Source organism: Vitis riparia, chromosome 3 (genome assembly GCF_004353265.1).
Source record: "Vitis riparia cultivar Riparia Gloire de Montpellier isolate 1030 chromosome 3, EGFV_Vit.rip_1.0, whole genome shotgun sequence".
Taxonomy (NCBI): domain Eukaryota; kingdom Viridiplantae; phylum Streptophyta; class Magnoliopsida; order Vitales; family Vitaceae; genus Vitis; species Vitis riparia.
Genome location: NC_048433.1, coordinates 6556852 through 6583036, shown reverse-complemented (window position 1 = coordinate 6583036; position 26185 = coordinate 6556852). Strand labels below are relative to the sequence as shown.

Here is a 26185-nt window from a genome sequence, read left to right as displayed (position 1 = left end):
GAGAGAGAGAGAGAGAGAGAGAGAGAGAGAGAGAGAGAGAGAGAGAGAGAGAGAGAGAGAGAGAGAGAGAGAATTGAGATTGATTCTATGAACAAAAAAATGAAATAAATTTTCTCCTCTTTGGAGTGTTTTTTATTTTTATTTTTTATAAATACTAATTAGATTGATCACAAAAAATGAAAATAAAAATGTCGAAAAAATTATTATTTTAAAATACTTTTAAATAAACAAAATGGTTAATGTTTGTTTAGATACCATTCATATTTTCTATTTTTAAAATTAAAAATAGTATTAAATTTAAGATATTATAATTTTTGGATGTTTACACTAAAAAAAATAATGGTTTTAAAAATCGTTAAAAAAATTAAGGTATAAAAAAATTATTATTTTAATTTTTAAAATTTTGAAAGTGATATTTAAAGACATAAGTTTAATTTATACTTTTTATGTAAAATATTTTATTTTTTATATAAAATTTATTAGTATTTTTTATTTTTAAAAACAAAAAATAAAAAGTGTATATTGAAGATTACTTAGTAATTCAAAGAAAGAAATTATTAAAAATGTATTTCCCTCCAACTATTTTGGCGCCAAAAGAAAGGAGACGCACTGAAAAGTGTAAGATACCAAACAATCAGGAACGAACCACGAAGCGATGTCGTTTTGATGATGCAAGCCAAGATCAGCTCCTTCTTCAAGCCCTCTTCTGCACCTAAATCACCTCCAATTTTCGATGATGATGATGATGATGCGGACGATGAAACAACACCGTTTTCCGCCATGGAGGAACCTCCCATTTTCGGTGACGACAACGAAACGGCGTCGTTTTGGGAGAAGGAACCAAAGGTCATCACCTACAAGCGCAGAGCTCCGAACCCAGATTGGTAAGACTCCGTTTTGATTTCCCTTGATTTTGCTTCATTTGGGTTTTGATTATTGGTATTTGATGTTTCGGGTGTCTCGTTTTTCTCGAGGTTCTGTTTGGTTGTTGAGAAACTGTGGGAAAGTGGAAGAAATTGTTGGCACCCAACATCATTGTTTTGATTCTTAATTTTTGTTTTTTTGTATATTATTTGGAACCTTTAGGGGGAAAAAAGGGGGGAAATTTGGCTGAATTTCTTCAAGGGTCTGTTTGGCTGCTGAGAAAAGGTTGGAAAATAGAAGATGTCGAGGCTTTTTTATTCTTTGCTATTTTTTCGTTGTTTAGAAGGTTTTGTGGGGAAAGGGAAATTTTCAAGATGTAAGGAAGTATAAGAAATTATTGAAACTCGAAATCAACGTTTTTATTGTAATATTTTTGTTCATTGTTTCAAACATTTCCGGGGAAGAAAAGGGGGAAATTTCTCCGAATGGGTGTTATGTTTCTTTGCTGAGAAAGGTAGGAAAATAGAAGACACTGAAACTTTAACTCTTAATTATGTTTCATTGTTAAAGTGGTGTTGGGGAAGCCAAATTCCATTGATTTTTCCTCTGTTTAGGTGCTGAGAAACCTTAGGAAAAAAAGAAGAATTCAAGATTTTGATTATTATTTTTTTCTTATTATTTAGAACATTTGTGTGAAAAAGAAAAAAAAAAGGGAAAAAAAAAAAAAAAAAGGGAAAACTCTACTAATGTTTGAAGGTTCTGTTTGGCTGCTGAAAAAAAGTGTTGGAAAATAGAAGAAACCAAAGCTTTGATTTGTAATTTCTTATGTTTCCTTTTGGTTGGGGAGAAAATGTAGGAAAAGAAGAGAACCAATGAAATTTTTATCATCAATTTTTGAACTATTTAAAACGTTTTGGGAAAAAAATATTCTGCTTCAGTCAAATTTTAAGTATCTGCTTGGTTGCTGGAAAAATGTGGCAAGGTAGAAGGGATAATATTTTTGTTTCTCATTGTTTGGAACATTTTGGGTAGAACGTTTCACTCAGTTTAGTCTGACACCACATTTGAGGTTTTCTATTTTGCCCAACAAAGACTGGAAAGTATGATGCTCTAAATACATATCCAAGTGTATTGCTCCTTTTTTCATAAGGGTGATAAAGATATTCATTTCAATTTTCTGTACATCAGTTTCTTTTGGGTTACAACAACACTCTTTTTCCTTTTTCAATTTTAATTCCTATCTCACATATTTTCAACCTTGGTATGTTTTCGGGTTCTTGTTATTTTTCAACAACTTGGGCTTTTTGGTTTTGTCATCAAGGGAAAAAAGCGAGACGGATGGTGGTTTGATTGCTGAAACTATGAAGAAACCCATTGTAGTGGATTCATCACTCCCAAGCAGAACCCTCAATAAGAAGAGAAGCTTTGCTCAGTTCCATTTAGAGTTAGGCCAGTCTGATTTCCTTCTGCATTCATGCTCTACATGTGGGCTTAAGTATTCTCCTGGTGATGAAGGGGATGAGCAAGTTCACAAGGCATTCCACAAGAATTACACCCATGGAATTCAATTCAAGGTTCATTAGTAGGAAATGTTGGCATCTAGCTGCTTTCATTTGGATTGTTTTGGTGTTTTTTGAATCAGATTGTTAGTTAAATTCACAGGGTTGGCGCAATGAGAGAATCATTCGTATGCCTTCAGCTGGAGGGGGACGAATCATTTTGGTGTTGGATGGCGACCCTCCTGCTCAGAAGAACAAGGTTTATATCAATTTCTTGACCTTGGATCTGATGGGTGAAGTTTTCTACATGTTGATCTTGACATTTGGTCATTATTTGGAGCTTTTAATTCGGATTCTATGGTATTAGCAGGTCCATGAGGTTGTAAAGATGATGGAGATTGAACTTGGAGGTAGATGGATTTTTCATAAGAACTGTAAGGTGATCAACATCAAATTCTACTTTGTCTTTTTGAAGGGTTTATTATCTGGGGGGCTTATCTAACTATATTTCTTTCCAAATTATGCTTAAAGAATAGTAGAATGTGCTTTCTATTTTCCAATATGCTTTGGTCTCCTTGGAATTCTTATCCTTGAGTTTCTTCCCAAAATTATTTTTGAAATTTTGATGAAGTTGTTACCATCATTGGCCTCAAAACCAATTCTAGAGTAATGATTCTCAACTCTCAATTTCGTATCTTTGGGTTTTTCCTTTGTTTCTCATCCTTATGATTGCAGGTGTATCTATTCATTTCCTCCCAAAGGGTTGCTGGCTGTCTTGTTGCAGAACCAATAAAGAAAGCCTACAAAATTCTCTCGTCCTTAGCAGATGAAAGATCTAATGATACTAGTTCAAAGGAAGCAAGACCGAATTCAAACACACTTCAGTTTGGGACTGTAAGTTTTCAGAGGGAAGTCATCAAAAGAGCCCCTTCTGCTAATAGCTGTGAAGTATTGGATGGAACACCCAATGGACCTGTTGTTTGTGAAAATGAAGCTGTACCTGCTATCTGTGGAATTAGAGCCATATGGGTTACTCCCTCCAACAGAAGAAAACATATTGCCAGCCAACTTCTGGATGCTGTGAGGTGAGTTCATGAACTTCTGTTTCTTTCACTGTGTCCTCTCAGTTTTGTTCATTTGATTTCCCTCGAGAAACTATCAAATTATGTTAAGTAAATGGAAGAAAACAACATCAAATTGATTGAAGGGTTGTGTGTGATATCCCAAATGACCAATTTAGGCACCTTTTCTTGAATTTTACCGAACAGCTGGGAAATTCTCTACTGCAATTTGATGATAAGGTAACCTAAGAAATCATAGCTGAGTTTAATGATTTCCAAATGTGAGCTTAGGCACTCAGGATGAATATAAGCCATTTTTGTCCTCCCTCGAGTCTGAAGTAGCCTCCAGATGGAGGTTGATTGTTGCTTTTCCTGTCAATTTGCTGGTTTTTTCTTCTTTTCTGTTCTTATAGTTTCTCTTTTAATGCAGGAAAAGTTTCTGCATGGGGTTTGTCCTCAAGAGCTCTCAGCTGGCATTCTCTCAACCAACATCAGCAGGAATGGCGTTGGCTTCCAATTATTTTGGTTCAGGATCTTTCTTGGTGTACAAGACTAATAAATCATAAATCATTCTGCTGAATGGTATGAAGAAACTTAGATTTGTAGGTTGGGCTCCATCAATTTTGCCCATGTTTTCTCATTCTCATTCTCATCCCATGTATTATAACATTAACAAGTAACAATATGTATTCAAATTAAAATAAAACATACTAAGAGGAACTTGGTGCCTTTATATTCAACATAGTGGATTTGGATACATGCAAAAGCATTTTAGAGCTTACAATGTCTCTTTTCCTGAATGATTGCCTCGCATACATGTTTGAAATGACTGTGATGTCAAATGTCATAAAAGGTTTGATCTTTTTTATTGGTCATTAATTAGCTTTTTGATGACATCGTTAAAGCCCTATTCAAATGGTATCAAAGTGAAGAATACGAGTTTAGCTAATGTCAATAAAAGGTTTGACTTTATTAGACACCAACTAGATTTCAAGCAAAATAGTGAAAGTCGATGTGAGGTTAAGAGCTAGCTCGAGAATTGTTTTTAAAAATAAAAACTAGTTTCTAGTCTCAAAAAATACATTTGACAACTTTGTGATAAAAAACAATTTTTTAAAACTTGCATGGAAATATGATGTTTTTATAACATATTTTAATCGTTGTCAAATGTTTTCAATTGAAGTCAAACTTATAAAATGAAAGCAATTTGAGAATCAACCAATGAAATAGTTCGTTTTGTTTGAAATCACGAATAAAAGTTATGACTCTATTCATACAACATACGAATTTATGTCATAGGATAATCTTCTGATAGATTTTCAAAGACTTTTGAGCATTTGCACAATACCATGAGCAATAATTCAAGCATTTCTTGACTTTATTGACCTCTGACAATTGTGATATAAAAACAATAAGAGAAATCGATCAAGAAGGGAAAAAAAAGCAAGAAAGAGAAAAAGAGAGAGGAGGAGAGAGAGAAAGAGAAAGAAATTTACGTGGGTTAATTTGGTGCTGATACAAGCACACATGTTTAGGACACAACGCATGTTGCAGAAATTATAATTATTTGTATCGAATTTGGATGAAATTTCAAACATTGCGGTGCACAAACAAAAGGAGCTTTGATCTTTATGGTAGTCACAACCATAATAACATGCGGAATGGCAGTGTTTGAAAGAGGTTGTTTGTTTTGCGAACATGCCTAATGTCAAACCAATGACTATGATAATAATAATAATAATGTAATAGTAATATATAGTCTTTCATCCAAATCTTGATAATTTAAAAATCTTAGTTTCACAATCCTTCTTGCATTAAGCATGACTTAAAAGAAATGAACTATTTGACTAAATATTCAACAAGTATACACAACAATGAAAAGTTTCACATATGTAGTATATATAAACTATTTGTATATTTTTAGGGATAGTAATGAGACGATATTTTTCAGGTACCTTGTTTCACCTCACTTTTAATGGTACCAATTTGAAATTTAAATAAACAAGTTAGGAGTAAATTTAATTTTTTTTAAAAAAAAAATTAGAATGGGTTTGGATATTGTATTGTCCCACTATACTCATCTTGATTATATACAAAATTAATTTGATTTATTTTTAATTTATATAATAATAATAATAATAATTACTTTTCAATCAAATAAGTGATAAAAATATAATATTTAATTATTTATAACATATATTTATTTAAATGTAATAAAATTTTAATTTTTTTTTAAATTCAAAAAAAATTAATTGAGATGGAGCATGTATGTAAAATTCATATACCTGCCTCACCCTATTTATTTTTTATTTTTTTAATGAAACGGGAATGAAAATTATTTTGAATAAATGAGACAAAGTTGGGATGAGGGTGATCCATCCTGAACCAGTCTGATTGTCATCCTTACATGTTCCATGAATATAACTTGAAGGTTTATGATCTTAATTATGAAACTATTAAGAAGGGGGTGGGTGGATTAGGGAGGTGAATGGTTAGTCCTTTTTATTATAACCCAAAGATTACAAAATTTTATTTTCATAATTCTCTTAATGAATTAAACAATCAATCGAGAATTAACAAAGCTTCTTAGAAACTTTGTGAATGTCAAAATCATGGGATCAAAGAGCAGAGTTATAATCCACTATTTGGAAAAAATGGTACACCAATTTACCTTGCAAATGCATGGTTAAAGCCACAAATTATGCTCTAATGACAAAATTAGAGAGTGAATTATGTTATAAAAAGGTTCAACTCACCCGACTTAACTTAAATTGTTACTAAGACCATAACCATGAGTTTAACAAATATCTTAAGTCAAATTTCAAGTTTAAAAGATGAAAATGATGCAAGTTATAAGAACCGCTTTCATTCATGATAGCGAAGGAGCTTAATTTACATCAAAGGAGCTTTAAGGGTTGTGAAATGTGATGGGAGTTGTAACAAGTGCAAATCAAGCGATGCATAGCATGAAAGATGATAAATGAAGATTATAGAAAGAGATAAAGATCAAGCAAACAAGAAAAAGAAGGTTGGAGGCTATAACTTGAAGTTCAACATGGGAATTGGAATTCAAAATTTGATAACAACATATATATCTTTGCTTTGAGGTGAATTCTGGAACACTTTTCAATATCATTTTTAGACAAATTATATATTGGTTTGAAGCTTAGGGATTTAAGATTCTAAAACTTAAAACAATGCACAAATCAAAGTTGAAACAAACAAAAAAAAGTTAATGATCATTTGAAGACAACTAGGTAGAACTGAAAAGGCATTTTGAATTAATTCAATTTATGATTTTGAAATTCATTTCAAAATTATCCCAATTTTCAAATCACAAACTACTATTATGAGATTTTGCTTCCTCCACTTTAGGAATTACATATTGGGCACTCCATCAACCCTATATTTGCGGGAAATTATTTGGGAAATACTTGGCCATTAGGAGCATGCCACTTGGTAGTTCTTTATTATTCTATAAAACCCCCAATTTTAGGTTTTGAAAAAGACTTCAGAGAATTTTTGACATTTCTTGAGAGAGAGAGAGAGAGGAAGACAGAAGATTTTCTTGATTTTCTTTCTCTTTTTAAATTTGAGATAACTTTTATACTTTGATATAGAGAGTTTGAATTTTTGTGAAAGGAGAGAAAAAAAGGAATGACTTGGAGAGGTGGCTCTCGCTTCTCTCATTTGTAAAGATAGGTATGATTGACTTAGAACCTTGATGCCTTTAGGTGTGGATTATTTTATTTTTGTATTCTTCCATTAATATGTTTATATCAAGGAATAAACAAATTTTTCAAAGTTTTATATTAAAAAGTTTTAAAAATTATTTAAGAACTTTCTCTCAAAATATTTGACAATCAAGCTTCTGCACGGTTAATATCTTTAATAATCTTTGACTCCACAATTTTCCACTGCTAAGATACCAATTCTTCTTCTGCACGCAGGCCTTTCTCCTTTGCTCTCAAAGTGATGATGTTACACAAATCATCTGAAATCAATAATTTAAAATAGATTCTGGGTTGGGTTCACCATTACAATTGCCATGTGACACTTGAGGGCATGAGGAAAAAAGAAAGGACAAAAAAAAGGAGATAAGGGGAGACATTGAGGGGGAGAATAGATGGAGTGGAGTGGCTCTTTCCTCCCCCTCATATTTGCTTTGTGAAAAAAAATAATGTATCCAAATAGTTGCCTTCTACATGAAATAGTCTCCTCTTTCGTATGAACTACTGATTTAGATCAAAAGAAAAAAAATAACAATAATAAATAATAGTTCCCAAAAGAAATGACTTTTGATATATTAGTCGTCTTGTTGTTCATCTCTGATCCACTTTGTAGCCACCCACTTCTCCCCTGCAATCACTGGACAGCTTCCATGGAGTGATGTCTGCAATAAAGCTCAACACATTGAAGATAAGAAAGAATCCAACAAAAAAAAGAACATCAAAGTTGCCACACTCTGATTTTAACCTCCAAATAAACCATAAAAAGGAAGAGAAACCACACAAACTATGAACCCAACTCCACAGTTTCAAGTTAGGCTTTACAAGTATTTTTTGATAATTCATTGGCCTGTTCAGTTTATTGGAAGCATCATTGATGCATTGCCTATCAAAGGAAGAATCAATCAGTTTATATGCCATTAACATTCACTTCAAATAAAAAAAACAGTTACCCGATCAATAGTGCCATTTGGAAACACTGAATAAAATAGAAGCCCATCCCCTCTTTGTGGCTTCACTTTCAAACCAATGCATTTTTTGTAATCATAGCCCGTACCGATATTCAAGTCATGCTGCACACATCAAAAGGTTAAGGTGACAACTCTAGACCCAACATAAATTATGGATATTATAAAAAATGAAAAACAAGAGAAGTCAACATATTTTCCCATCTCACCTCAAAAGGAAACATAGTTTCTCCACCATCTTCTACATCAGATAGATACAACAAGAAGGAAGCAACCTGCAATAGCATCAGACAATATATCATAGACCCATCAAAAAGCATTTCTAATTGTGCAGAACATGATCTCCATGTAGGAATACAAAGCAATAGAAGGTATACAGTACTTTCTATAGTCATTCATGAAAGTAAAGACAAGAAAAAATGTAGTTACTTAGCACACCATCATGCTCCAAAAAAAAGCTTGATTAGTAAGTACCCTTTGGCTTGTTTGTGGTCCATATTCAGCTGGGTTGAATGCATCATAATGTGAATTATACCTCTGCCCAATCTCATACCGCAGAATATTGAATGCCTGCAACATGATGACATCCCCGCATTACTCAAGACTAATTAATAATTGACCTGTAATGAAAGGTCAATTCTTTCAATGCAAGGAAAACAAATATTGATTGCACTATTGGTAAAACATTGATTTGGCAAATAAATAAAAAAGCGAAGTAAGAGGATTGGTATAAGAAAACAAGACAGTCTTACAGTAGTAATCTGATGAACTAGGAACAAACTACCCTCCGCTTCAATTAAACTAGAGGGCAGAGATACGTGAGATATCACAAGATAGTGTAGATCATTTTCACGGAATAAGGAACATCTCCACAGCCACTGAAAACATGGGCTCACTGCCGTGGGCAGATGCATTTGAGGGGGAACATTCAATTATTGTAATCATTGGCTTAAATATGGATGTTCCTATCCCTACTGAGCATTTCCCTTCTGAATGATTTAATCCCACCATAGGTTCCACCATGGCTACCTGATGACAACTTCAACCTAGTTGAAGACCCCACAAGGATGGTGGAGATAAAAAAGAGACTAAGAAAGACAAAGAAAAAAATGAAATAGGAGTCCAGAAGCATTGGACTATAGGGATGCCCATGGGAATAATCATGAGTAACTCTCTTGATTGACCTCTCTCTCTCTCTCTCTCTCTCTCTCTCTCTCTCTATATATATATATATATATAGATCCATTTTAAACCATTTTTAAGGATATGGCTGGTCATCTATCTATCTATATATATGTATAAATCCCTTTTTAACCATTTTTAAGGATATGGCTGGTGTAGGAGACAAAAAGAGAGACAAAGAAACAGAAGTCCTTAAGTAATGTACTATAGGGACACCCAAGGGAATAATCATCTGAACTCTCCTGATTGACTTAACTCTATCTCCAAAAAACAACTGAATATAGAAGGAAAGAGGAAAAAAAAAAAGACTAGTTAGTATTAAAATTAGAAGATAGAAACAGGAGAAGAATAATAACAGAGGTTCCTTTTTTTCTTTTTCTTTTGGTAGATGGGAGAAGAATTATAATAAACTGTGTTTTACCTACATGCCCAGGTAATGAAAGGGCAGCTGAAGCCTGAAAACAGTTTCTATTCATATCCCTAGATGCAAAAAACCTGCCAGCATTCCACAATATTAAGGTCTTGAGGACAACAAGTTTTCAAAAGTCCCCTTTGTTGCTTCAGTATTTATATTAAATAATAGTCAGAACTTTATTTTAGTAATCTAACTTGCTGCCAAACAAGCACCGACATTAATGTATATAGCATGAGCATCACTCTAGTCAAGGGCTTCAAGACAGATCATAACAAAATAAAAAAAAATATATAAAATTTTAAAAATAAAGAAGGTAAAATATTCCTTAACTAATAATGAGTGCAGAAAGATAAATAGCACTCCAAGAAAAAGCTATCTCACAGAAAAAATTAATTCCATAAGAAAACACACCTCTCCATGGCTTCTTGGAATCATTGTAGCCTTTGCAATTTTTCGCTCAACAAAGTCCAGAGTCCCAGTTTTGTCTTCTGATGCACTAATAAATGTACCTGAACTGTTGCCAATGAAAGTATAAGCTGAGAAAAGAAGAATAATAATATGTTGCACATGCAATTTACAAACAAACAATGAAATTGAAAATAAGAGTACTATCATCAATCAACTCCTATGTAAAATCTAGAGAGGAATTTTATTGATCATATTGTGGACCTGGTACATGAGGGAATACAAGGGTATAAACCATATTCTCTAGCCTTGGCTCAGATGGAAAAGGAGTTAGGGTTGAGTTGTGGAGAAAAATCCAAGTTTGATTCCATGCACCAAAAAGTTGAGTGACAAAAAAATTTCTCCATTTACTAGGGTGTGTTAGGGAACTATTTATTTTATTTAAGATGGCATGAAAAGCCTCTTTAGAAAATATTCAAGTTCTACAAATTCCATTTTCAGTGGCTTTTAATTTAGCAGCTTTGCCCTCAACTATAAAAGATAAACCAGCACTCAAATCCTAAATCCATACCAAACACCCAAATCCATGAGCACTCCTAATATCCTAGACATGCCCTTATGAACCCTCTTTGCTTTTGGATGTCATCTCTTTCTCTGTATCATTCTTTCACTTTAGGAATGTCAATGTGACGGACCCTTATCTGAACCCTACATCCATGATATAAATAATTTCCCATCCTAGGGTCAAACTTGAAGGTACTGTGGGAAAGTGGGATTTGTAGACCCATCCTACCCTACCCCAGTATATAGAGTTGGTCATTATATAAAATCACTAATGAATGACAAACAAGTAAATTAAATTTTACGTAATGTTTTATATTTTGTTTGAAAAAAAAAAAAAAAAGTTAACTTGCATCTTTTCTTGTACATCTGTTTCAAGAGAGAGAGAGAAACAAAATATGGATTTAATTTTCCTTTCACATGATTCATAATAAGCGCAAGATGGTGTGAGACCCAAATCTTATAAATTATTGTTCTGACTAAGGTTTCTGAATTTGGGTTCATTACTAAATTATGTTTCGAGCCTTTTTTCGTTTCTTTTCTTCTTCTTTTTTTTTCTTTTTAAAAAAAAAATCTATTCTCATAAATTTGTTGTACTTATGCTTGGGATATATTCTTGCTAATTTTCCAATTGGTTGATAAGAAAAATGTAGTTAAAGCTCTATCGAAAAAAAGGGAAAAGAAAAATGCAGTAAAAGGCAAGAAACTAGCATCTTGGCTTTAGATTCCTGAATGCATCATTTGTGTTTGTAAAATAAATATTCAATTGGACCCTCCATTTGGCTGATAAGCCAATATATTCATTTCCTTTCCTTTTAACAATTTTCCTATCAACCAAGCACAACATTATCAAGAGACATATCTCAAATACAATAAATTTATAAGAATAGATTTTAAAGTCCGAGAATCCTAATTAATATATATCTCTAATTTGCATAATTTAAAAACCCTAATTAATTGATAGGCACTCATAATATGTGTCTATAATTTGCCAAATTAAAACATTAAGTGGGTGTTTAGATGCACTTTCAGTTTTTTGTTTTAAAAACAAAAAAGAAGAGTAACTCCTGTATAAAATGCAAAACTCTTAAAAGACTTACTTTAAAATGATAATGATTTCTAAAAACTAATTAAAAATTTGAGGTTTTAGAAAATTTTTACTACGTTAAACTTCAAGATTTTTTAAAGTGATTTTTAAGGACACAAGGTGAGTCGATACTTTTTATATGGGTCTCTCTACTTTTTATATAAAGTTATTAGTATTTTTGTTTTTAAAAACAAAAAATGGGAAATGTATCCAAATGAAACCTAAGCTATGAGGAAATGTTTTAGTGAATTCTGAATCCCACCTTCAAAAAAGAGAGTTGAGATAGAGCATTGAGATAGAATATTTTATAGAGTATTATCTAAGAAAAAATTAAAAAATAAATAAAAATAAAAAGGTGAGAACATGGAGCTCCATAGCAACAAAACAAAAGAACAAGAGAGTGACCCACCATACCAGAATGATAAGTTGGAAGGGAATCAGATAAGAGAGTGTGTTCTACTATGTGTGTGAGTTTGTTGTGGGAGAGAGAGAGATGTCCATGTGAGAGTAGTGAGGGTGCAAAGAAAAGAGTATTTGGGATATTCTGAGTGGCTATGGGTTTAAAAACAGAGTGTTTGATACTGGTTTAATGTTGTATTATTTATGTTTTGATCAAGGACATAATGGTTGTATAAAAAAACCAACTTAATAGCATCTCCATAAATTGGTATCTGCTACAGTATCTTTTCATGCATTCATAGAGGGAATAGTCCCTGATCATATTACCTACCAGAAAGAAAAAAAAAAAAAATAGTCCCTGGTCATGCTCTAGTAAATAGTAAAATATAATTCATGACTTTGTAAAGTCAAAAGTTCCAATTGTTTTATTTGTAGAATTCCTAATATTCAATACCAATTCTGCAGTCCATTTTGAAGGGTTAAAATTTAAATGACACAAAGCACATCCATGTATGCAAATATCATAGAAGTGATGAGAAAATTTACAACTTTTTCATACAAGTACCAACTTTTATTTAAATGCAAATATCATATAACTCTCATGCAGTTTCAGCAATATCCTCAACTTCCTAAATCCTCCAGTAAGGTTATAACTACGATTAACAAAATTTAAGCCATTGCAGTGCATTATCCTTCTTTTTTAATTAATAAACAGTTCAGTGACATAGTGCATGTTAATACCCCAAAATGACAGTTCTTAAATGGATATAGACAATAGATGCAGAAATTCTCGAGTCCATCACTTTGTCATAAAAATTGTCAGTTTAATCCAAAAACATGGTATGCTAAAATATTTTTTGACAAACAAACACTCAACTAAAAGAGCCTAACAAAAAGGGCGCAATCAAAGTATACAAGTAGTATAAGACAATCGCTAAACAACCAAGAAAAATAAGGTAAACACAAATAAACCTCCCTTCCTTTAACTAGAACCCAATCAATCAATAAAGTCTAATAAGGACAAAGAAGCTTCATCAACAAAGAATACAGATAGTATATAGGTGAACTGTGGTACCTTCAAATTTATGAGTGATAGAAAAGAGTTGGTCAGGAGTGTTTGAGATTTGGTTTCTTATTAAAAAAAATTCCGGTTGAGATTTTGCTATCTAATCATTATGATATAGAAGGAAAAAAAAAACACACCATGGAATCCATGAGTTGATGTTGCGCTATTAAATTGTTTGGAATGAACAACCTCCAAAATATTAGCAGAACATGTCCTTTTTTCTCCTTCCCTCTCAAGAGAAACGGCCTTGTATTTCATTTCTAAGCAACTTAAAGTGCACATTCATGTGACTTGTGCAGCTGAACACATGCAACAGAGAAGTGCTAGACATTTTTCTTTCAAGAGATTTTAACTATAAAAAAGTAACCAAGTAGGAGTATGTAAAACTGAAATCATGCATGTACAATAACAAAAAACAAATGACTTGTTTCTTAGTGAAAAATTTTCTCCAGTTATCGGTTTAATTCCTCCTGATAATACTACAGCAAAAAACAATTTGTTGCAAAAATTATAATATTCTCTGAATAAAATAGGAACTCTATTGTGTACAAAAAGGTACCTAGTTCTTGTTCCCTTGGTGCTCTCATCAGTTTCTCCCTGCCGCAAAGCCAAGGTTGACGGTCTAAGGTTTGCCTTTGCCATTTCAATTATGCTTTGGCATTGTTCTGCGGTTGCAAAGCGAGGAAAATAGAGAGCTCGTGGTTTCCAACTCAAGACCTGCATTTAAAATCAAAAGGGCTCATAATGAAATGACACAAAAGTAAACGAAAAAGCTTTTAAAAAAATTTATGACTTGGTTGAATTCCAGAAAGAATGCCTGCCTTAAGTGCTGACTAAATACATGGGGTTGATACTCTTAAAAGAACTTCTTGATCTTTTTTTTTTTAAATTTTAATTTCATGTGTTTATTTCTAATGTTTACCTTTCTAACTGCCACTTTTTCTTTATAGGTGAATAAAAAAAGACGGGTGCAGCCCAATACAGCTTAAACTGCCACTTCTAATGGTCTACTGTTTTCCCTGTTTCTTGGTTTTGGCCAACTCTTTCACTTTGATATCAGAAACTTCCAATCCATTTTTCTAAACTTAAATTGCCAACACTGCAAACTTGGGTTCAACTCAACTCAGAATCAAGCTCTGAGCTAGCTCAACTTGGAATCAAGTATGAACTGAGTCCAAGCCAACATTTAGATTCTAAGGCCTTCAGCCAAATGTTAAAGATGTTTCTTTCTGTTCCCAGATATCTTTTGCAGAGATGTAAGCATTAAAGAGCCAAGCATCAAATGGTACAATGTAGAACCATTTAGGTAGCGCCTACAGGCATATGAAATTTCACCTGTGCAGCCACTTTTCACCCACACCCTAGAAACAAACACTGAGAAATATAGTATAAACAAACAACAACAATTTGGAATGAGTCTTTATTTGGCATGCAAACATCATAGCCCTTTATAAAGGCTAGGTTCTTCAATTCATGGAAGAACAAGCCTGGAACCTAAAAAAGCTCACAGAATCTGTAAAGTAGGAAGGTCCAACTTTTCTTGTTCATAAAAGAATGCAGAAAAGGTGTGGAAAGAACATCCATAGCTAAGTTCCTGCTAAAGGGAAGAAAGAGAGAGAAGGGGTTAGTGAAGAAGGGTATTGGAAATTCATCTTAGGGGCTCCAACAAAGAGATTTGAGGTTAACAAATAACAGAACAGGGAATTTCCTAGTGCCAGTCTTTCAACTTTTCATTTGTTTCACATCACAGAATCCCCAATTAATAACTAAGCCAATGATAAAGGAAATCTGCATCTTTGTCCCAACCTTTTCTTTTTAAGTTACATCTTCAATATTCTTCAAGCTGAGTTCAGATTGTGTTGCTTTAATGACAGAGGTCAACAAGTAAATGATAAACCCTCCAAGAATTCATACAATTCTAATTTTTCTTCAATTTTTTCAATCTCCTGAGGAAAAAAAGGACCCACAATATCCACTTCCACAGGAAGATACCGTAAAAATTAAGAAACTACAGAACAAACTTGGATTATCTACAACCAATATCAGATTACATATGCGCATGAAATTTCCCCTACTGAGCTACAAAACTTGACAGAAGGAAGGAAATTCAAGGAGGGGACAGAGATGCCTAATTAAATATTCTCAAATTGATAGTTTAAATTTTTTAATTGTACAAATGAGCAAAAGTTTAGAGTGATTGATTCTACTCAGCAAAGCCTTAATCAATTAACTAAATCCTAAATAGACAAATACAAATTCAAACAAATTCAAATTTATTAATTAAACCACCTAAACCTTGATTTGCTTTTGGGAGGCAGCAGGCTGGTAGCATCTCTCTCAAATGAGAATGAGGCTTTAACCTGATATGGTGAAGCATGTTCCAATACAATTGGTTTCTAGGAGCAGTGCTTCAAACTAATCTCAAATTGCTCAACTCAATTTGAACCTCACTTTTATAGCACTGTAGCAAATCACTGATGAAAAACAATGCTCTTCATACCAAAAATAAATATGTGACTGATCCTCTACATATCACAGTCATCACCACCTGCCCCTAATTCCAATTCCATGGTAAAATCAAAATTTACAAATTCCAGAGAACTGAATTCTCAAATCAAATACAGTTCCTTGCAATCAATCATGCTCAAATTCCTCAGACTCAATGCAACCACTAATTTATAGAACTCGTTTTCTTCTTCTCCTTTTTTTTTAAATCTTTTTCATAGGCAACTAATTTAAACAAATCAAACTTTAACTTAAGAAGCCAGACTAGCAGATAGTATCTCTAGATATAGAATAATCCACCAGGAGTATGAATAGCAATCTCTTCAAATTCGAAAATTCAAAATGAGAAGCACAGTCAACTACATCAATTACCTGAAATGGGATCAAATCAACAGAACTCTCCCCAGTCTCTCCATGCGGCATCGGACTGTACTCCTCCACCGATTCAAGCAATCTCGGCTGTGATCGAACTCCATTTACATCCTGCAAAAAGGATCGACTTTCAACTTAAACCAAAAGGCGACTGACACACATATTAAAAAAAAATCCAAAAAGAGGAAAAGAAACCTGAGAGAAAAGCATGGATCCGAAGAGCCCAGCTAGAAAGAAAAAGGACCATGAGATGAAGAGAAGCAGTAACCCTAACTTGGGCCTCCAAACACCTTTGCCCTTGCCTTTCATCTACGGTTTCTTCAAATTTTCTCGCACTTTCTCCCTGTTTAACACTGTTTCTGGTTTCTGTGCATTGAAGAAATGGCAATAGCGGGAGTTCTCCTTCTATTCAACGATGATGCATTGACTTTTGAAAACGTCGGAAAGATGTTCGACGTTTCCATTTGGGCCGTCTTTCCTTCTGGGCCTGTTTGGCTGCCTAGAAAATAATATAGTCACGGTCCTCTAGATCTTCAATTTATAATAAATAGAAATATTTGCGATAAAAGCCAAAATATTAATTAAGAAAAAACGTCCACGCATTTGAAAATATAAATATAATATCAAATAGATTAAAATATTTTATTTTAAAAAATAAAATATTACAACCATTTTTAAAAAAATTTAAAAATAGTTTTTTAAAACTATAATACCTTTTAAAACAAAATTTATTTAAGAATTTGAAATGTTTTTAGGAAGAATTGTGTTTTGGGCCCAATTGGGCCCAAAAATTAACATTTGGTCCATATAACTTCCATAATTGATGAAAATTATATAAGATATTAAAAGACCAATATATCCTTCAAATTTCTATATATTACCTTTTAAGGATATAAAATAGTGATGAACTAAAATACCCGATGACCTTTCATATAAGCTTTTTTTGCCTTTATTGTACCACTATTCATGCAACCATAATGATTCTATTTTAACAATTTGGATTTTTCATGTTTTTTAATTTTTTTATATAAATAATTAAAAATCAACATTATTTTCTATTTTAAATTATAAATAAAGAAAAATAATGTTTAAAAACTATTTTAAAAAATACTTTCTAAAAAAATGGTAATATGATTTATATTTTTTATATTTTCTTTTGAAAAACATTTAATTAAAAAATGAAAATTATTTTTAAAAATAAAAATTGAAAACTTTGTTTAGTACTATTTTTTATATGAAAATAATAAAAATAATTAAATTTCAGTAATTGATTATCCATTTTTATTTTTTTCCATTAGTTATTTTAATAATAAAATAAAAATATAATATGTTTACAATTAAACAAAGAAATTGATTAATTATGTGTTTTTTGTGGGACTATCTTTTACATGAAAAATAATTAAATAACTAAATTATATATATTTATTTCTCTTTTTAATTTTATTTTCTTTATTTATTTTTTGTCTAATAGAAAATTTTAATATATACATAATTAACAAAGTAATAAATCAATTGTGCACATTTTAATCTATTAAAATAAATTACTTTCTAATTTAAATAAATAAAATGAAATAAGTAAACAAATTTGAGGTTATTTCTATTTTTTAACATATCTTATATCAATATTTTTTCTTTAATTCCAAAAATAAAATAAAATAAAGAAATAAATTTGATATTTTCTAACTGATCTTATATTCATATTTTTTATGGTTAAATAAATTTTTTATTCTTTTTTCTTTATTTCCAAAAATAAAAGGAAATAAATAAATAAACTTGGCTTAAATAATAGTTTTTAAGTAATTTCTTTGTCTTATTTTTAATTACATTTTGCATTGAAAATAAAAATAAAATAACGTTTTATTTGTTTTAATTATTTGAAATGTCAAACTATTGGGAACATAATTTACACACTCATGTGGATATAATTTATACATATATATGAAATTTATACCATTATATAAAGTTATTACACTAATTGTACAAGAGGTGTACAAAATTGTACATTTTGAACAACTTTTTTTTTTCTTGTCATCTAAGGATTATATGTTCTCCTACCACAAATTATTTTATTTCATATACTTTATTTAACTCGCATATAACAATTCAAATACTTACCTTAATAATGATGTTTAGAGAAAAATTTTGTTTTTACATTTTATATCATTTTTTAAGTCAAACCATTTGAAACATGGTTCACACATCATATGTGGCACATAATGTATGCATATGGATGAAATTTGCACCATTGTACAAGGGTGTTATACTAACTGTACAAGGTAAATGTTCAATTGGACAAGACAAATGTTCTAACTGTACAAAACAAATGTTCTAACTATACAAGGGGTATACAAGATTATCATTTGTGAAAGATTTTAATCAATTTTGGACAACTTTTTTTTTTTTTTTTGTCTTGTCATCTAAAGATTGCACACTCTTAAGGTATACATTCTTTATTAAGGAAATTATATTTTAGTTATTGTATGATTATCTTGACATAATTAGCTGATTGTATAGGAGCATAATTTACCTTATATTTCTGATTCTATAGCTATAATTTAGGAGAAGATTAGATCAAACATGTGTATATATATACTACATTCTGTTAATGAGAAAAGTATCCAATTTGAAGCCAATCTCTTTATTCTTGTTATGGTATCAGAGCCAGAACAACAAACCACCATGGCTGGCAGTCAGAAGGCTTCTGGATCAGAAAACAAGACCATCGATCCTTCACATCCCCTCTATATTCATCATTCAGATCAACCAGGCCATCTTTTGGTGCCCATCAAATTAAATGGGGTCAACTATCAATCATGGAGCAAAGCAGTTATTCATGCCCTTACTGCCAAGAAGAAGATCGGCTTCGTCAACGGGACAGTTGAAGAACCATCGCGGGAAGATGAACCCTTTCTATTTGAACAGTGGAATCAATGCAACAGCATGATACTTTCTTGGCTAACTCATGCTGTTGAATCGGACATTGCTGAAGGAATTATCCATGCTAAAACAGCACGCGAAGTGTGGGTTGATTTACGCGACCAGTTTTCTCAAAAGAATGCTCCAGCTGTTTTTCAAATACAGAAATCAATCGCCACCATGTCGCAAGGAACGATGACAGTAGCTGCATATTTTACAAAGATCAAAGCCTTATGGGACGAGCTTGAGACATACCGTTCCCCGCTGACCTGCAACCAACGACAAACACATCTCGAGCAAAGGGAGGAAGACCGTCTTATGCAATTTCTAATGGGTTTGAATGAGTCATATAAGGCAGTGAGATCCAATATTTTGATGATGTCGCCATTGCCCAATGTCCGTCAAGCATACTCTTTAATTGTCCAGGAAGAGATGCAATGACAAGTTTCTTCTGAGCCAACCGAGAATTTCTCAATAACTGCCGCAGTCCCGGGAAAAGGAGGTAATCCAAGACAGAAAATGTGTGACCATTGTAACAGATCCGGACATACCATAGATGAATGTCGGACTCTTAAATTTCATTGTAAGTTCTGTGATAAAAGAGGTCACACGGAGGATAGATGCCGACTGAAAAATGGGAGCAATAACAAAGCGGGACAATTCCGAGGACAACGTCCTTTTGGTCGTGGGAATCAGCCCTCAGCAAACGCGACAGAATCCCAGGAAATGTCTGATTCGACTTCTTCTAGTACAGTCCAGGGGTTCACTACAGAACAAATACAACAGTTGGCTCAAGCAATTCGTGCATTAAATCACAGTAATTCCGGGTAATATTGACGCATATGCAAATGTTGCAGGTTTGATTCCATCAACTCTTGTGTCTGTTAATTCTAGTAGTACAAGTTCTTGGATTTTGGATACAGGTGCCACGGATCATATCGTTTCCCACATGTCTCTTCTCACTGATCTCAAACCTTCTAATGTCACAACTGTTAATTTACCAAATGGTGCAGCATCACCAATAACACACACTGGCACCGTTATTTTTGATTCCCAATTGACCCTTAAAGATGTTTTATGTGTCCCATCCTTTAACTTGAATTTAATTTCGGCTAACAAACTCGCAAAAGATCAGAATTGCTGCATCATATTCTTTCCTGACTATTGTATTTTGCAGGACTTGGTTTCGGGGAAGATGATTGGCTCGGGTAAACAGCGTGGTGGTCTATACTACATGCATCCATCAACAAATAAATCGGTTGTCTTTCATGTTTCTCAACCGTCTGACTTATGGCATTTACGCCTGGGTCATCCCTCTTTTTCTCGTTTTAAATTATTATCACATTTGCTTCCAGATGTTCATAAAGAATTAGGAAATCATTGTTCAATTTGCCCACAGGCTAAGCAGACACGCTTGCCCTTTCCCAAAAGTTCAATAACTACAAAATTTCCTTTTTCTCTTTTACATTGTGATGTCTGGGGTCCTCACAAAATTCCTGCACATACTGGTTCACGTTATTTCCTTACAATTGTTGACGATTTTTCTCGTTGCACATGGCTTTTCCTTATGCATCATAAATCAGAAACACAATCTTTGTTAACTAATTTGTGCAATTCGTCAAAACTCAATTCCACACAGATGTTCAAACGGTAAGAATGGATAATGGCACAGAATTTATTCCTCTTCGCATCTTTCTTCAAAATAAAGGAATTGAACTTCAAACCTCTTGCATTTACACTCCGCAACAAAACGGAGTTGTAGAACGCAAACATTGACACATTTTAAATGTTGCCCGTTCTCTCATGTTTCAATCAAATGTCCCACTTGAGTTTTGGGGGGAATGTGTTTTAACAGCCGTTTATCTGATAAACCGCATTCCGACTCCATTGCTCTCAAACAAATCACCATTCGAGGTCTTATATAATCGACCTCCTTCACTCACACATTTGCGAGTTTTTGGTTGTGAATGCTATGTAACCAATGTTCACCCCAAACAGAAATTTGACCCTCGGGCATCTATTTGTGTTTTTTTGGGGTATCCACATGGAGAAAAAGGCTATAAAGTACTCGATTTGCGAACACAAAAAATATCAGTCAGCCGAGATGTATTCTTTCGGGAAAATATTTTTCCTTTCCATCCTAGTTCTTCTCAATCTCAACAACATTCACCTTCTCTTCCTTTACCGCTTCCCATTTCTTTTGATTCCACACCTCAGTCGATATCTCTTCCTCGTTTTTCTCCAAGTTCCACTCCTCCCTTGTCGCATCACAATCCTGTATTATCTCCACCTTCCTCTAATACTGATGTTCCCGAACCTTTATCCCCAGAATCAGTTGTGTCACCCTTACCTTCTTCTCCATCTCCTTCTTCGCTTTCTTCCCCACCTTCCGTGCCCTCAGTACCCTCCAACACGTCAGCCCTTCCCCCACCCATGAACCCCCTCTTCGACGTTCCACTCGCCATATTCAGCCTCCTGCCTGGCACCACGACTATGCCATGTCTGCCCAGCTTAATCATTCTTCCACGCAATCAAGTTCTCGTCAAGGTACAAGGTATCCCCTCTCTTCTCACCTTTCTTTTTTTCGTTTTTCACCCCATCACCGTGCTTTTTTAGCTCTTTTGACAGCCCAAACCGAACCTTCATCCTTTGAACAAGCTGACTGTGATCCACGTTGGCGCCAAGCCATGTCCACTGAACTTCAGGCTCTAGAACGAAACAACACTTGGGAGATGGTCCCTCTTCCTCCGGGACACAAACCCATTGGCTGCCGCTGGGTGTACAAGATCAAATATCATTCTGATGGAACCATTGAACGCTATAAAGCACGTTTGGTTGCCAAGGGCTACACACAAGTCGCCGGTATCGACTATCAGGAAACCTTTTCTCCAACTGCCAAACTCACCACTCTTCGCTGTTTGCTGACTGTCGCAGCTTCCAGAAATTGGTACATCCATCAGCTTGATGTGCACAACGCATTCCTTCATGGCAATTTACAAGAAGAGGTTTATATGACTCCACCTCCTGGTCTTCGCCGACAGGGGGAGAATCTGGTATGTCGGCTTCGCAAATCTATTTACGGTTTGAAACAGGCATCACGCAATTGGTTCTCAACTTTTACAGCTACTGTTAAGTCTGCGGGTTACATACAGTCCAAAGCAGATTATTCACTTTTTACTAAATCCCAAGGTAACAAGTTCACTGCTATTCTCATTTATGTTGATGATATCCTGTTGACTGGTAATGATTTGCATGAAATCAAGATGCTCAAGACTCATCTGCTCAAGCGTTTTTTTATTAAAGACCTCGGTGAATTGAAATATTTTTTGGGTATAGAATTCTCTCGCTCTAAAAAGGGAATCTTTATGTCTCAAAGAAAATATGCATTAGATATTTTGCAAGACACAGGATTGACAGGAGTGAAGCCCGAAAAATTTCCAATGGAGCAAAACTTGAAATTGACTGACGAAGATGGCGAGTTACTTCATGATCCAAGTAGGTATCGGAGACTGGTTGGCAGATTAATATACTTGACTGTAACCAGGCCTGACATAGTGTATTCAGTACGTACACTAAGTCAATTCATGAACACACCTCGGAAGCCGCACTGGGAAGCAGCATTACGGGTCCTCCGATATATTAAAGGATCACCAGGTCAATGTCTTTTTCTTCCATCTGAAAATAATTTAACACTCAGCGCATTTTGCGATTCAGATTGGGGAGGATGTCGTATGTCAAGACGTTCCGTTTCTGGTTATTGTGTTTTCCTCGGATCATCACTCATCTCTTGGAAATCAAAAAAACAAACGAATGTTTCACGTTCGTCAGCAGAAGCAGAGTACAGAGCAATGGCGAATACTTGCCTGGAATTGACTTGGTTGAGGTACATACTTAAAGATTTGAAGGTTGAATTGGACAAACCAGCACCATTGTTTTGTGATAATCAAGCAGCTTTATATATTGCGGCTAATCCAGTTTTTCACGAACGTACTAAACACATTGAGATTGATTGTCATATAGTTCGAGAAAAACTTCAAGTTGGGGTAATTCGTCCGTGTTATGTTTCTACAAAGATGCAGTTGGCGGACGTTTTTACAAAGGCACTTGGCAAGGAGCAGTTCGAATTTTTGTGCACCAAGTTGGGAGTTCTTGATTTGCACTCTCCAACTTGAGGGGGAGTATTAAGGAAATTATATTTTAGTTATTGTATGATTATCTTGACATAATTAGCTGATTGTATAGGAGCATAATTTACCTTATATTTCTGATTCTATAGCTATAATTTAGGAGAAGATTAGATCAAACATGTGTATATATATACTACATTCTGTTAATGAGAAAAGTATCCAATTTGAAGCCAATCTCTTTATTCTTGTTATTCCTCTATTACACACTCATCTTATGCACTTTATTTAACTCGCACATGATAATTTGAATACTTATCCCACTAATGATGTTTGAGAGAAAATTTTGTTTTTTCATCTTTCACTTTTTTTAAACAAACCAATGAAAACATGGTTTATCTTATACAAGACTATTATTTGTGAAGGATTTTAAGTGATTCTGAAAAACTTGTTTGTTTATTTCCCCTAACCGATGATAAATGGCATTCTTTACACACATTGGTTAAGCATACTGTAGAACCTCAGGCTATACCAACTCTCCGAAAAGCAATTGTTGTTAGGAAAGACGCATACCCTAACCTTATAATGCATTCACCTAAGCGCCCACGGCGAACACAAGGGGAGTTGATGGACGCAGCCAACCCTCCGATCTACCAACAATCTTCCCCCCAGCGACACCCCTAGGGTTCGAACCCGTGACCTCGGTTATGATACCACTTGTAGGACCTCAGGCGTTACCAACTCTCCTAAAAGCAATTGCTGTTAGGAAAGGCGCATACCCTAGCCTTATAGTGCATTCACCCAAGCGCCCATGGCGAACACAAGGGGAGTTGATGGACGCGGCCAACCCTCCGATCTGCCAACACATACATTCATCTCATGCACTTTATCTAACTTGTATATGATCATTTGAATAGGTACCCCACTTATGATGATTGTAAAACAAAATTATACAACAATTTTTCTTCTTTTTTAAAACCAAACCAATGCAAACATGGTTAACAGACCTATTGTCAGATATTTATGAGATGATGTATGAAATTTGAGTTATTGTACAAGGGTATTACACTAACTGTACAAGACAAATTTACTAATTGTACAAGGGTGTACAAGACTACTTTTTGTTAAGGATTTCAAGTGATTTTGAAAACTTTCCCATTTTTTTCCACTCAAAGATTTTTTCCCTACTCAAATTCTCTCACTCAAGAATTGTTTTGAATTTTAGTTTTAAATTTCATTATCAAAATGTTGTAATTGCATATTTTGTTTTTGTAGTTTTAGCAATGTTATTTCTTTCCACTATTTTTTTTTTTTTTTTTTTTGTGAAAATTTATCCAAAGGAATCTATATTTATCAAATTTTTTACTAAGAATATCTTTAATTCTTTTAATATATTTATACTCATTTATTTAAAAAATGAAAAACTAATTTTTTTTTTAAACATGTTCTATTACCTTTCAAGTAAAAAATTAGATAAGTTTGAAAGTCACTAAAAAAATTAAATACCACTTTCAATAATTTTTAGATAAAATTTTATATAATACATTTTATCTGAAATTTAATCTCTAAAGTTGAACTAAAATCTTATATTGACAATTTTCTTGTTGTGAGTCAAAATACTTTGCATTAGTCTATCTAAATAAGAAAAATTATTAATATAATATTAAAACTTCATATCTTAGTTATTTTTTCAATAAATTTATCTTTTTAAAATAAAGACATTAAAAATTAAAAAGCTAAAAGGATATATATATATAATAAAGTGAAGTGATAGTCAATTTTAAAAAATTTTAAAATATGGTTAATGTAGAAAATATAAAAAATAATTAAAAATAAGAGAAAAATATAAATGAAAGGGTAATATAAATTTAAAATAAAAAATGAAAATTAAACTAAAAGATAAATACAAAAAAGATAAAAAATATTTGGATGAAAAATCCCAAATTTTTTATCATTGCTTATAATAAGAGCAAAAAGATTCAATATCTTTAAAAATGAAAAGCAAAAAACATTATTGCTTTTTATTTGACATAAAATAGAAATATAGATTGGAAGAAAAAGAAAAAGAAAAGTTAAAAATGAGTAATACTTAATAGGGAATAGAAAAGGGAAAAAAAAACACAAAAAAATTGAAATTCACACTCACTTGTGTCTATATAAGGGTGTAGACCTCTTTTGTGGGAGAGGGCCCGGGAAAATGGTTTTTTCTCTTCCTTTGCATTTCCTTTTGAAATAAGGGGGGGCCCCTTTCCTCCCGGGAAATCAGCTGCATGGGCATGGCAGGGGCCATGCTGGTGATGAAGAAGCCATGCTGGCTGATGAAGAAACAGTAAGGTTGGTGGCAGAGAGCAGAGGGCAGAAAAAAAAAAAAAAAAAAAAAAGCTGGAGCGGAAGAGGTTTTGAAGGAGGCCGCTGGGGAGGTTGCAGAGGGCATTTTGGTGGGGAGGGTACTCTATAGCCAGCAAGAAACCAAGTGAAGAGGGAGCTTATTCTCAGGTATGGTACCGTAGACTCTCTATTTTATTCATCATCCCCAAGCTTACATTTCTTCCTAGCTATTCCTAGTTATTACTTCCCTGATTTGAGAATGGAGAATTGGTCACGTATATATTTTTTTTGGGCTGAGAGCTAAGCTGTAGGTGAACTCTGACATTGCTGATTCATGTTCTGTTTATGCTATTATGCTTATGTGTTGCTCTGCTTTGTCGGGATTTTTGCTAAAATTTTTGCCACTGTTAACATTGCCTTTAAAATCTGTTTCTATGTCCCACCTGGCTCGCAGGCTTAAATGTTGCTTGTTTCGGATCATTTGTTTTTCTTTTTTTTCTTGGTGTAAACTCCTCCGTTCTGGTTTCCTTTCTCTCATTCATTGGAGCTGGTTGCAACTGATGTTTCCATGGAGCTTTTTGTTCTAAGTTGCTGTCGCCTGAAAAGTTTCTAAATGCTCCCAGATCTGAGTGTTAAATGTTTGGAACCCCTTATTCATCTTTTAGCCATCACCATCATCATTCTCGTTCACATACCCCCCACGTA

The 26185-nt window shown here is 33.5% G+C and overlaps 2 protein-coding genes across 2 annotated transcripts; one reads left to right on the top strand and one right to left on the bottom strand.

Annotated features, from left to right (window-relative positions):
- Window positions 1–645: 645 nt before the first annotated feature.
- LOC117910912 (protein CHROMOSOME TRANSMISSION FIDELITY 7-like) lies at window positions 646–4144 on the top strand. Its single transcript, XM_034825099.1, has 6 exons — window positions 646–884; window positions 2186–2438; window positions 2527–2622; window positions 2734–2802; window positions 3099–3448; window positions 3855–4144. Exons 1-6 carry the CDS (start codon window positions 667–669, stop codon window positions 3988–3990), a joined length of 1122 nt encoding a protein of 373 aa, XP_034680990.1. The 5' UTR covers window positions 646–666; the 3' UTR covers window positions 3991–4144.
- A 3261-nt stretch (window positions 4145–7405) lies between these two features.
- LOC117908559 (probable prolyl 4-hydroxylase 9) lies at window positions 7406–16610 on the bottom strand. The gene is made up of 8 exons (XM_034822207.1): window positions 16308–16610; window positions 16113–16223; window positions 13795–13952; window positions 10129–10231; window positions 8595–8690; window positions 8330–8395; window positions 8106–8225; window positions 7406–7817 (listed from the first exon to the last, which is right to left on the bottom strand). The coding sequence occupies exons 1-8, from the start codon at window positions 16419–16421 to the stop codon at window positions 7731–7733; spliced, it is 855 nt and encodes a 284-aa protein (XP_034678098.1). The 5' UTR covers window positions 16422–16610; the 3' UTR covers window positions 7406–7730.
- Between the last annotated feature and the right edge of the window lie 9575 nt (window positions 16611–26185).

Bases quoted from the DNA above. Each gene is read 5' to 3' on its own strand.
- LOC117910912 (XM_034825099.1), top strand. From the start codon at position 667: ATGATGCAAGCCAAGATCAGCTCCTTCTTCAAGCCCTCTTCTGCACCT. The intron at 885-2,185 runs GTAAGACTCCGT...TTTGTCATCAAG, and splicing joins AGAGCTCCGAACCCAGATTG to GGAAAAAAGCGAGACGGATG. The intron at 2,803-3,098 runs GTGATCAACATC...TTATGATTGCAG, and splicing joins TTTTTCATAAGAACTGTAAG to GTGTATCTATTCATTTCCTC.
- LOC117908559 (XM_034822207.1), bottom strand. From the start codon at position 16,421: ATGAAAGGCAAGGGCAAAGGTGTTTGGAGGCCCAAGTTAGGGTTACTG. The intron at 8,226-8,329 runs GTGAGATGGGAA...TGATGTGTGCAG, and splicing joins AAACTATGTTTCCTTTTGAG to CATGACTTGAATATCGGTAC. The intron at 7,818-8,105 runs GTAACTGTTTTT...GCTTTATTGCAG, and splicing joins CAAATGGCACTATTGATCGG to ACATCACTCCATGGAAGCTG.